General features: G+C 39.7%; 1 protein-coding gene across 1 annotated transcript in view; it reads left to right on the forward strand.

The window, feature by feature from the left end:
- GRIN2A (glutamate ionotropic receptor NMDA type subunit 2A) overlaps window positions 1-12,747 on the forward strand; it is a 301,852-nt gene that overhangs the window by 176,177 nt on the left and 112,928 nt on the right. Inside the window, exon 5 of the mRNA XM_048867039.2 lies at window positions 7,748-7,862. Coding sequence (XP_048722996.2) covers window positions 7,748-7,862 — 115 coding nt within the window. The remainder of the gene's footprint in view (window positions 1-7,747; window positions 7,863-12,747) is intronic.

Consider the following 12,747-nt stretch of genomic DNA (forward strand, 5'->3'; position numbering starts at 1 on the left):
TTTTATATTGCTCAAATTTGTACAAGTGCCCAGATGAGTTGGTATATGTTTAAAATGAAACATAAACAATATATAGCATCAGACAGATAGGATGAGCTAAAGGGACTACAATCAGATACACTAAGGGTATGTCTACACCGGAGCTGAAGGTATAACTTCCAGCTCAAGTAGACATACCTTTGCTAGCCCTGATCAAACTAGCATGCTAAAAATAGTAGTCATGGCTGCATGAGGGGTGAGACCAGCAAGCACGCTACATATGTACCGAGGGTTTCAGACTGGATTACACTCAGGGCAGCTAACCATTGTCCATGCAGCCATGGCTACAGTGCTATTTTTAGTTCACTAGCTCAACCAGGATGTGTGTGTCTGTGTATATATATCTGAGGTGGAAATTACACCTCCAGATCCAATGCAGACCTATCCTAAAGGTATCAGTGAAAGATCCATCAGAAATTATATATCCTGGAGGATGATTCAGAAATAAGAGAATGAGCTTCCCATGGGAGCATTGGCTACGTTACCTTCATTCTAAAATTTTAGAAAGACAGCACGTGTGCCAAGAAAAGTAATTGTTAAATTTCCTGGGTGAGATTTTTGTGCTGTACCCCTTAGGTCTTGTCTTTATTGTGTGTGGGGGGGGGAGGGAGGGAGGGAAGTAAGTGTCCTTACCTTGTGTTAGCTACCACAAGGTCAAATCCTAGTGAAGGCAAGGCTGGTGGTAGTTTTCACAAGAGTTAGCATGTGACTCTCCCAGGGGTACGCAAAGTCATGAGGTGTCTTGCCACTACGTACCCTTAGCGTGAAGTAGTCTTGTCTGTCTTCTGTGCTTCAGCTCCCTGAAACCAACAGCCTCTTCCCCACAAACACTGACTTCCAGCTGTCTGGAGACCTCGCCGTCTCCATGCAGGCTGGTGGCAAGTACACCCCAACCCCCAAGTTCCTCGCAGTACCCAGCTCTTGTCAGTAAACGCTCCCAGTAATTAACAAGTACACCAAAGAGACAGTGTACGCACAGATTAACGGGAACAACTCAGGATCAGGTCTTTTATAACATAGCACTTTAATCTTTTTACAGTGAAAACAAATATCTTTATTAAAAAAGATTAAGATGTAAGAGATAGTGAGCAAGGAGAATAAGAATAGGTTACATGTAAATCAAAATGTATAACACACTTCTTAGAGTCTAAACTTAATTTTAACAGGCTAAAATTCTTGTCTAAAGCAATTTCTCATCTAAAGCAATCTCCCAGTGTAACTAACACACGTGGCCAGGGTGCAGCATTCATGAATGCAAAAAGTGCTGTTCTTTTTGCTTCCTCAGTGAAGGATAAAGATGTGTCCTTTTGTATTCTCCTTTTATATTCCCCCAAAGCCACTGTTTTTGTCCCCAGGGTCAATAACCCTCACAGTGTTTATTCTTTGGTGCCTGTTGCCTTCACATGTCCCTGTTTTTTATTAGCATTGAGTTCAAACAGGTGATGGGGTGCGGTGATGGGGTCTGCTCGCCACAGCACCTCCTGTTGGCCACCACAGGGATTAGCTCTGCTGGCTGCTGCCCCCTCTCCCGGTGGTGCCTCACCCGTCATCTTCTCCAACTGCAGACCCGCCTCAGTCCAAGTACCACAGCATCCTCTTCATGACTTGGGCCTCCGGCCGGGTCACCATCTTTATTTCCCCCTTCCAGGAGTGGGTACCTTGTCAAAGGCTTTCTGAAAGTCCAAGTACATTGTATCAGCTGGATCATCCTTGTCCCCATGTTTGTTGACTTCCTCAAAGAATTCTAATAGATTGGGGAGGCATGATTTCCCTTTACAAAAGACATGTTGATTCTTCCCCAACATATTGTGTTCATCTACGAGTCTCATAATTCTGTTCTTTACTATAGTTTCAACCTACAGTTAGGCTTAGAGGCCTGTAATTTTCAGAATCACCCTAGAGCTTTTTGAAAAATTGTCATGACATTAGCTATCCTCCAGTCATCTGGTACAGAAGCTGATTTAAGCAATAGGTTACAGCAATAGTTTAATCTGGTCCTGGTGGCTTATTACTGTTTAATTTGTCAATTTGTTCCAAAACCTCCTCTATTGATACCTCTGTCTGGGACAATTTCTCAGATTTGTCACCTAAAAAGAATGGTTCAGGTATGGGAAGCTCCCTCACATCCTCTTCAGTGAAGACTGATGCAAAGAATATATTGAGTTTCTCCACAACAGCCTGGTCTTCTTTGAGTGATCCTTTAGCACCTTGATTGTTCAGTGACCCCACTGATTATTTGTCAGGTTTCCTACTTCTGATGCACTAAAATAAAAATGTGAGGTTAGTTTTTCGTTTCTTTCACTAGTTGCTCTTCAAATCCTTTTTCATCTGCATATTTATATTTTTACACTTGACTTGCCAGAGTTTATGCTCCTTTCTATTTTCCACACTAAGATTTGACTTCCAATTTTTAAAGGATGCCCTTTTGTGACTCTCAGGATATATTTTCAGTATATACACATAACTTTTTAGGTATCATCTCTACATACATCTCACAATGATATTAATGACCAGTGTGTCACTGGATTTCATTTGATCTGTGTGACAACATTCTTTATAGATAAATACGGTGACAGCAATGTGTAGTGAGTTTGTCAGGCCTGTTAGGAGTTGGGAAATCCTCCTTCATCTGGAACCAGGGCTTTTAGTTCTCCTTTGTGCTGCTCCAGCCCAGTTTACTCGGCTTACCCAGGCTGGAGCAGGAATAAGGATCTGACCCAACCCCTACAGAATAGGAAAAGTTATGACATATACTATTTCCATTATTGCATAGGAGAGTAATATACCTGTCCTCTGTGTTTGGTTTTGAAGTTGATTTTTATATAGAGAATTTGGAGAAAAGGTCCCTTAAACATTTTTAATAGCTGAGACCTAGATGAATAATACTGCAAGCATGTAGGTTACTGTCCAGGAGAGGGGCGTCAAATGGCAATGCTATAGGGTGAAACTGAGCAGATGTATGTTGTTGTCTTATAATGATAGTAAGTCTTGGTCCCATTATTCAGCGTTTAGAAATTTATCAAAAGGGGGGCAATGTATGGTTGCACATCCTTTGAATGGATTAAGGTATAGCTCTGATCATAACTTGTATGGTATGTTATGAAAATATATTATCATAGATTTGTTACAAAGGCAGATATGTCTGACCACCGTCCCCAATGCACATGTCAGCTTTGCTATGTTATGTTTTGGAGGATTCATACTGATTAAGGTGGTGTGACAGTCCTCCGCACAGGTTGTGCTGTGGTAATAGAGTGCATCTCCAATCACAGGGCCAGATTGTTGTTTGTTTGCATTATGGTACTGCCCAAAGGCTTCAGGCAGGGTTAAGGCCCCATTGTATTAACTCCTCTCCAAACATGAAGCACAGTTGCCAACTTTCATGCGGTAAAAAAGCACTCCATCTTTCAAAATAAGCCAAAAATCAAGCTAATCCCATTTCAAAACAAGGCCAAAACAAGCCAATCTGAAAGAACCTCAACACTCTATGTGAATAGATCCCCCTGGGGTGCAGTCTGGGACTGTGGTGGGCCCGCTGTGCACCCCTGACTCGCCCCTGCTTGCTGGGAGCCAATCATAAAAAAAGAAGCAACAAGATACAAGCCAAACAAGAAACAAGCTACACGCCAAAAACTAACCAAAAAGCAACTCACAAGCCAATTAAGCCAAAAACAAGCCCAATTTCTGTTGGTTTTTTTTTTACGGGTGTCATAAATGTAAAGGGAAGGATAAACCCTTTTAAAATCCCTCCTGGCCAGAGGAAAAATCCTCTCACCTGTAAAGGGTTAAGAAGCTAAAGGTAACCTCGCTGGCACCTGACCAAAATGACCAATGAGGAGACAAGATACTTTCAAAAGCTGGGAGGAGGGAGAGAAACAAAGGGTCTGTGTCTGTCTGTATGCTGCTTCTTGCCAGGGATAGACCAGGAATGGAGTCTTAGAACTTTTAGTAAGTAATCTAGCTAGGTATGCGTTAGATTGTGATTTCTTTAAATGGCTGAGAAAAGAATTGTGCTGAATAGAATGACTATTTCTGTCTGTGTGTCTTTTTTGTAACTTAAGGTTTTGCCTAGAGGGATTCTCTATGTTTTGAATCTAATTACCCTGTAAGGTACCTACCATCCTGATTTTACAGGGGTGATTCCTTACTCCTATTTACTTCTATTTCTATTAAAAGTCTTCTTGTAAGAAAACTGAATGCTTTTTCATTGCTCTCAGATCCAAGGGTTTGGGTCTGTGGTCACCTATGCAAATTGGTGAGGACTTTTACCAAACCTTTCCCAGGAAGTGGGGTGCAAGGGTTGGGAGGATTTTGGGGGGAAAGATGTGTCCAAACTACGTTTCCCAGTAAACCCAGTTAGAGTTTGGTGGTGGCAGTGGTTATTCCAAGGACAAAAGATAAAATTAATTTGTACCTTGGGGAAGTTTTAACCTAAGCTGGTAAAAGTAAGCTTAGGAGGTTCTCATGCAGGTCCCCACATCTGTACCCTAGAGTTCAGAGTAGGGGAGGAACCTTGACAACGGGTTTGGCATGTCTATCAGGAAGGTATGGTACATGCTCCAAAGATCTTACAATTTTAATTGAATGAATCAAGACCCAGTGAAGGAGTCTGAGGAATAACAGAAGAGGAAGGTAAGAGAAGGATAACCTCTGATGTTTGCCCTTGCCCCATGTAGGTAGAAGTACCAGATGAATTGTATTTGAGTAACTTCTCTATGTAGACTTGTCCCTGCCTCTTTCCAGATATAAACCATCTGGCACAATTCAGTCTTCCCTTCTGCATGAGATGTGCTGTGGGTGAGAAGAGTGTGCTGGTCACCTCAAGCATGCACTGTTTTAATCTCGCTGTTTTTACACAGCAAAAACATACAATTTCTACAGTTGCTGGGGATCTGCACAGATAAGAATGGGGAAACAGGGATTTTACTTGTATTGAAGTTGTTGAGGGCTTAACAGTCAGAATTGCTGTATAGGTTTCAGAGTAACAGCCGTGTTAGTCTGTATTCGCAAAAAGAAAAGGAGTTAGTCTCTAAGGTGCCACAAGTACTCCTTTTCTAATTGCTGTACATTATCTCTTCACTAGAGGTTTGTAATGTATGTACTTGGTGCTTCAAAAGGGCTGATTTTCCAAAGCTGAGGAAAACTGAGCAAAATTGACTGGGCAGAAACATTTAGAGAAAAGATGTGAAATAAAATATAGAGCTCTTGAAGAAGAATTTATTAGATGGCTAGAAAGCTATGATTTCACAATGAAGAAAGAGAGACAACTTTGTCTAAAAGGCCTTCCTGGTTCAGTAGTGAAATGAAGGTAGCAATTAGAAATAAAAAGCAATATATAACAAACAGAGAAAGAGGAAATAGATAACATCTGATTCATACTGACTGCTATAAAATGCAGAGAACTGATATGGGAAGCTATGGACATGAGATAAAAATCCATGTCTGGAAGGGCTAAGGACAATAAGGAGACGTTTAAGCACATTAGGAAAAAAAGAAATGCTAGCAATGATTATAGGCTCATTACTAGATGGAGATGGTAAAATAGTTAATGATGGCGCAGAAAAGGCAGAAGCAGTCAGTAAATTACTGTGTTCTGTATTTGGTAAGAGTAATCTTTGAGAATGATGAAGTATTTTCCAATCCATTAGTAGTTAAGGAAGATGTTAGAGAACCTCTACGAGTGATAAACACTTTTGAATCAACAGGCCCAGATAACTTGTACCCTAAAGTCCAAAAAGAGTTGGCTGAGGAGATCTCTGGCCTGCTGATGTTCATCTTTAATAGATCTTGGATTAAGGGGAAAATTTTCAAAGACTGGAAGAGTGCCTGTGTTCAAAAAGGGCAAGCAAGATGACACAAGTAACTATAGGGTGGTTAGCCTGACAACAATCCAGGCAAAATAGTGGAAAAGCTGATGTGGGAGTCAATTGATTAAGAATTAAGAAACATAGATATAATTTATGCCAATCAACATGGATTTGCAGAAAATTGGTCTTGTGAAATAAACCCGCTCTCACTCTTTGATGAGACTGCAAGTTTGATTGATAAAGATAACTTCATAGATTTAAAATACTTAAGACTTTTGTAATGCATTTTGGTTAAAACTGCACAACACTCTGATAAAGAAATTAGTACTATGATATCAATAGAGCATATGTTAAATGGGTTAAGAATTGGCTTACTGACAGATGTCAAAAAATAGTTCTCAGTGGGGAATAATCCCCGAATGGGGTGCACCACAGAGATTGGTACTAGGCCTGATGGTATTCAACATATTCACTAATGATCTGGAAGCAAATATAAAATCACTGCTTATAAAATATATGGATGATGCAAAGATTGGTAGATTGGTAAGTGATGATGATGACAGGACAGTTATGCAGAGTTACCTGGATTGCTTGGGAACCTTGGCCCAATCAAACAAAATGCAAAACACAGATAAATGCAAAGGGAGTAAGTTGAGAATAAGGGAGAGGATATTGGAAAGAGAGATATAGGAGATGGGGTAAGCTATAGAGGTCTGTTTGGGCCTAATTTTAAAGCTCTATCCAGACGCAAGAATGACCCAGGAACAGCTGACTTTGAACCCAACCTGAGAGTGTCAAGTCCTTTTCAGACACAACGCTCCTTCTGGAACCTGTATCAGCGCCACTTCCGCCTTATCCTTGGGACTTGGCCTGGTGGGGGCTTTCTGCTCCTCATGCCTCTGGTTGTCTCCTGCCTGTGGGGTAGGGGTGACAGTGGCTTCATGACCCACTCCTGCCGGCCATCATCACCTCACTGGGATGTATCAGGACACTCACTACGCAGCACACGCAGTGCAACAAGATAGCAGGGTGAGCAGGAGCAGGGCACAAAACCACTGTAGGAGGTGATGAGAGCCTACCCTACTGCAGTCCAAGGCTTGACCTGATCCAATCTCAACCCATCAGGTTCAGGTCAGGTTTGAAGGCCGTAGTAAGGTATGATATTAAGTTGCTATAAAATGTTTGTTAACATGATCTGACATTCAAATTGATCTGTATAACAGAAAGGTGGAAGCATTCCTCTAGTGTATTCTTTTTTATTGATGTAAATGGAGATAAAATGGGTGAGTCACATTTTTTGCATATTTCCTTATAAGCAAATATAAAATATGATTAATGATCACATCAGTATCAATACAGATGGAGCATATAGTTCCTCTTGGTAACAGGTTTAATTAAATCGCAATGAAGTTTCAGCTAAGGATACAAAATATAGATGCATGAGCAAATGTTAAATGTAGAATCAGACTAACAGTTTGTTTCCTGGCCTAAACAATGTCTAATAACAAAGCTGTATGAGCTTATTTTAATTATGTTCAACTGGATGGTTTTCATCTACACTCCTCCTGTGCAGTAAGAGGACACATCATAACCACAGAGTATTTTATTGTTCACCTACCTTCAACCAAATCATGATAAATTGATGAAAGCAAATCCAGTAACAAGGTGGGAAATAACCATCTACCTCTGCAGTGCAAGTCATGTGTATATAGTACTTTGCTTTTTCTTCCCTTCAAGGAATGCCCCAGAGACTCCAGCTGCAGACCTAGGATTTTCACAGCAGTGATGGGATTTAATGTGTGTGTATTTCATCAGTATTGTTCTGATGTATGAATTAGCTTGCTCGTTAACTGTTGGCCAGCTCATTCATTTTTCACTAAACTTTTTTTTTTTCCTCCTAGGTTTATGATGAATGTGACTTGGGAAGGTAAAGATTTGTCCTTCACAGAAGATGGCTACCAGGCACACCCAAAGCTGGTGGTGATAGTGCTGAACAAGGACCGGAAGTGGGAGAAGGTGAGCATTTGTCTGCATATTAATGTACTGAAAGGCGCAAAGAGAGAATTTCAGTAGAGCTCCCTCTCCCGTGAAATACTTCTGAATTCCTAGTTTGTTGATGTCAATACACTGCTATTCTGACCGTAAATGTAAGCAAATCCCCAAAATAGATTGGTGACATGGTATGTGTTCAATTTCAGCAGAATGTTTATATTAGGCTGCATATACGTGCAGCATATACTTTCATATGTGCATGCCACTGCCTGAAGGTAAGGGAAGGATGATCATGTGGCTAAAACACAAAACTGGGAATCTGGGCTTATGGGTTCTACTCCTGGTTTTGTTCTGGAAATCTTGAGTGACCTTAGGTAGGTCTCTTGTGCATTAGTTTTTCCTTCTGTAAAACACAGATAACATTCCTAATAGGAATGCTGAATCTTCGTTCATTAGTGATTTGAAGTCCTTGGATGTAAGGCTGTCTGTAAGTGCACAGTATTTGCCTGATAGATAGTAGAGCTGGCTGTTGGGTGGCCGTTCCATTTTGCAACAACTTCGGAGGTTTTGAAATTTGTTTTTGTTTTGCATTGGAATGACAACAAAAGCTCTCAAACATTTTTACGAAATAGAATTGTTTTAAAACATCTGATTATTTTTGGATCAAAAAGGTCAAGTTTTCAATTCACGGGTGTCTGTCAAAAGTGGCTAGAGAAGCCACATAGGACCACAGAAACCTTCCTGTCCGAAAACTTGTCAAAATGAGTACATCTCTGCAAAATATTTCCGCTTTGATAAAACAGCATATTTAAGACAAAATATGACCAGCTCTAATAATTGTGTTAGTACTACTACATCCTGTAGGCATGCCGGTTAATGCAGAACTAGTTGCTGACAGCCCATGTGGTTGCACAGGTGAGGCCGTTATGCCAAATAATCCACCATCTGTAGAGTCTCCCTCATACAACCAGTAAAGTTATTGCATGCAAAGTAGCTGCAAAGTAAGGGGAGTGATCTGAATATACTTCTGATATCACAATGGTCTTGGACTCTTGGCATAAAAACATAAGAACGGCCATACTGGGTCAGACCAAAGGTCCATCCAGCCCAGAATCCTGTCTACCGACAGTGGCCAATACCAATTGCCCCAGAGGGAGTGAACTTAACAGGTAATGATCAAGTGATCTCTCTCCTGCCATCCATCTCCACCCTCTGACAAACAGAGGCTAGGGACACGATTCCTTACCCAGCAATGGCATAGACACGTGCCTTGCTGTTGCTTGGGTGTCATTTGCAAAGTCTAAGTGGCTGAGAATTTAAGAATCGGACAGTAGCAGACTGCAAAACCCAGTGATGATTCAACTTGGTGATATTCTAAACAAAGAGCTGTCAACTATTCTGTTCTTATCAATTCATAGTGATTCAACAGCCATTTTAAGCTTCAGAATGACACACAGAGTGACACTCCTTGAATCTTATCATATAGATAGCAAACATGGCAATTTATAGGGTGTAAATATTTTTAAAGTGGAGTTTAGTGTTTAAAACGGCAATTTAGCATCTAGGACTAAATTTTTTCTGTCATATAGCCACCATCTACTGCCATTAACATCAGAATTGGGTTCTTATTGTATAATAGTCTTGAATGTTTTAGTTTCCTCCCCTTTTAATATACTATTTCACAAACACTTTTTCAGTCCAGGCTTCTTTATTTTCTCATGTCCTAACTGACTTTTTAAATTATATCCTATCAAATAAGTCCCAATGATACATGGCTTCCAGCTTTCGAAATCTTAACAAATCTGAAATCACCTAATGTGGTGATCTAAGAGTGGGCACTAACATTTTATACGTTCAGTTAAGATAAGAAAATTGTCTTTTGTGACCTACAGCAGGAAGTATACTCCACTATGATAATCTGCTCTCTCCGTATGGGCAGTATTACCATTAATATCGGTGACACAAATCTGTCATTTTGTCGTCACTAGGAGTTCTGTATGCATTGGAAGAGCAGAATATTGGTCAAGATATGCCATGTGGATCAGAGAATTTTTTGGAGACTGCTCTGCAATTTCTTCCGAGTTCACTAATTATACTGAGCTCACACTGGAGGAGTGAGTGAACCCCACAATCTTTCCTAAATTTGGATGGGTTTGAAAATCCAAACACAATCTAAAAACCTCTTCGCATTTTTATTAATTTGAATAATTTCATGTTTTAAAGTTTTTTGACTGCTAATTAAAATGTCATGTCCTGCTCTCCCTACCAGCAATAATAATAATAATTAATAATAATAATAATAATAATCTGCCTGGCAGTAAAGCTATAAATGGTCAATATTTGTTTCAAAATATTTTTCATTAAAAAACATTGTGTTAAATTCCTTTCGAGTGTTAATCTTAATTCTTTCAAAGTTTGGCTGGAGATTCTGAATCGTGACTGCAGCTAGAATGCATTTAATTATACTGAGAGCTAAGCTGTTATTGGTGCATGTAAACCTCCATGTCCAGGGAATGTGCTCCATGGAAAAAAATCCACTGTAGCTAGTAAGTAATTCTGTTTTCTTTGATAAATGCTAATGCTGTACACTGTGATGATCTAGAACATTAATAAATATATTATGAGACTGATCCTACAAATCTTCACTCTTATACTATTCCCATTGAAAGTGCATTTATTGAGGGCCAGATTCTGTCAATCTTATGCACACATTTGAAAAGAGTGGGATTATTAATCAAGTTAATTGTGAGTAACATGCCATAACCTGGAACTGAGAAAATGCCTGCTGTATCAGGACCTGGGAAAAATAGGCAGAGGTATGACAGATGTATTTTAAATTCTTAATGCTTGATCCATGCGTTGCTTGGGAAACCAAAGCTCCCATTGAAATCCATAAAGTCACGTGACATCCACATCTGGGGTACACACAGAATGTAGGATTGGGGCTCCAGTTTGCCTAAATGTTGCTGAATCAGTTTCCGAGCTCAATTTGTATGATCAAGAATGAGTTACTGTAGTCTCAGTAAACATGATAGCCATGCAGAGAGGGTTTACCATATCACATGATGTATTTCTTTACATTCATTGACATGAATTAAATTATTAACCCTGCAGTGTGAACTAAACATGTAAATCTGAATATTTTGAGGAATATTCTGCTCATTAACCATCACTAAAAACTTAAATGTTATTTTTAAATATGCACTAGTCTAGCTATTATATATTATCTGTGGAAAAATCACTTTGATAACTACACACTGTGAGGTCAGTATTTGTATGAGCCAGCTCAAGGGGAAAGTGGTTTAAGACATAGCCAGTGATCCTCATAGTATCATAATTTCATACACTTTATATAGTTAAATTTGTCTTAAGGGACCACCAAAGCAAATGGTTTGATAGAGTTTTGAAAACTGAACTAGTAACTGCTTAGGGAAACTTACCAGGGGACAGATCATGTCCAAACTCCTCGATGTGAACACTCTCCAGACTTCAAAGAAATACTTGGGTCTATTTCAACAAGTGACCACCATATGAGAGTGGGGAGGACTTGAGTATAGGCTCTGCTACATGTAACCAGACATGTTTTGAAGCATTATAGTTCCATTGTGCAGCTTCAGACAAGGTATGAGAATTCGTGAATTTCAACTTGGAGACATGAGAAGGTATTAACCTAACCGTTTATGCAAATCTTTATCATCTCTGCTGTACCCACTGCAACTCTGTGGCAGCCTGGGAGCAGACACTGCATGCAAATAAGGCTCACCTTGGTTTAAAAATAAAAGAGGGAATTTGTGGACATCTGGGTACCTAGTGGGAATGGGGGAGGCAGCCAAGTATTTTGCTGCCACCTTCTTGTGGAGGACATCCAGTGCATGTCCTCTGTATGGAAGGGATATGACTATGGGGTAAATTGGACTGGAAAAAAATTTTGAAAGAAAGAACTCCTAAATCTTGTCAGTGCGGAGCAGACCCCTGTTCTTTTCCTGGTCTTCTTAAGGGAGCTGAGGAAGGGGGTTTGGGTCTCCTATGTCTGGACCAATGGGAAGCTTACCCCCTCTTCCCTGCATTGTACAATTTGTTGCTGGGTACTCCCACATATTATAAGTGAATGAAGTTGTGGCCTAATTAAACCACATACATGACCTCCAGTCTTTCTTCTGGTATGGATAGACAATGCTCCATGTGCCTTCCTAGAGTTTCCTTCATATACCATACACCTCAGTTGCTTCCTTCACGAGTTTCAGGAACAAACTGAGTGTGGACACTTAGATCTGTACAGTGTCATTTTATCTAATTTTATTACAGGTTTATCTAACGTTTCCCCTCTTCTTGCTCTAGTAGGAGTCTGACAGAAAGTCTGACACCTTTCAAACAGTGTAAATATATTATTAAACTTAGAGCCAACATCTTCCTTTTGTTGGTTTCCTGATGGACACAATTTTACTTCAACTGGCAGCGTTTCAATAGGTTGTATCACAGTTCTGTTTCAGTGGGATTTTATAAATCCTAGTATCTAATTATATGGGTCATTCACGCAAAATACTGATAGTACAACAATCCAGTAGTCCTTGTAGTATAGCAAATGTACATACAAATTGCAGTATAGTTCCTTTATAATGTGAGTAACGAAGAGTAATTGCTTCTGTTTAATGTGAAGTGCTTTTATCTAATTTTCTCCTTCAGGTACAAGTTTTAATATGAAACCCCTTGATTCAGTTTCCCTTTGCTCATAGTATAATAATCTTTTTGTACTTGATTATAACTTCCATAACATTTCTCTTTCGGGACTAAAAATACCTATGCTGGATTTAGCTGCAAGGTTTAAATGTGCAGAAAATCCATTCAGCCATAGCTGAGTTGTTACAGGCTGAAAAAAGGTACATGCTCTCACTGTAAAAATAATAAAAGA

The sequence above is a fragment of the Caretta caretta genome, chromosome 10, assembly GCF_965140235.1.
Source record: "Caretta caretta isolate rCarCar2 chromosome 10, rCarCar1.hap1, whole genome shotgun sequence".
NCBI lineage: Eukaryota > Metazoa > Chordata > Testudines > Cheloniidae > Caretta > Caretta caretta.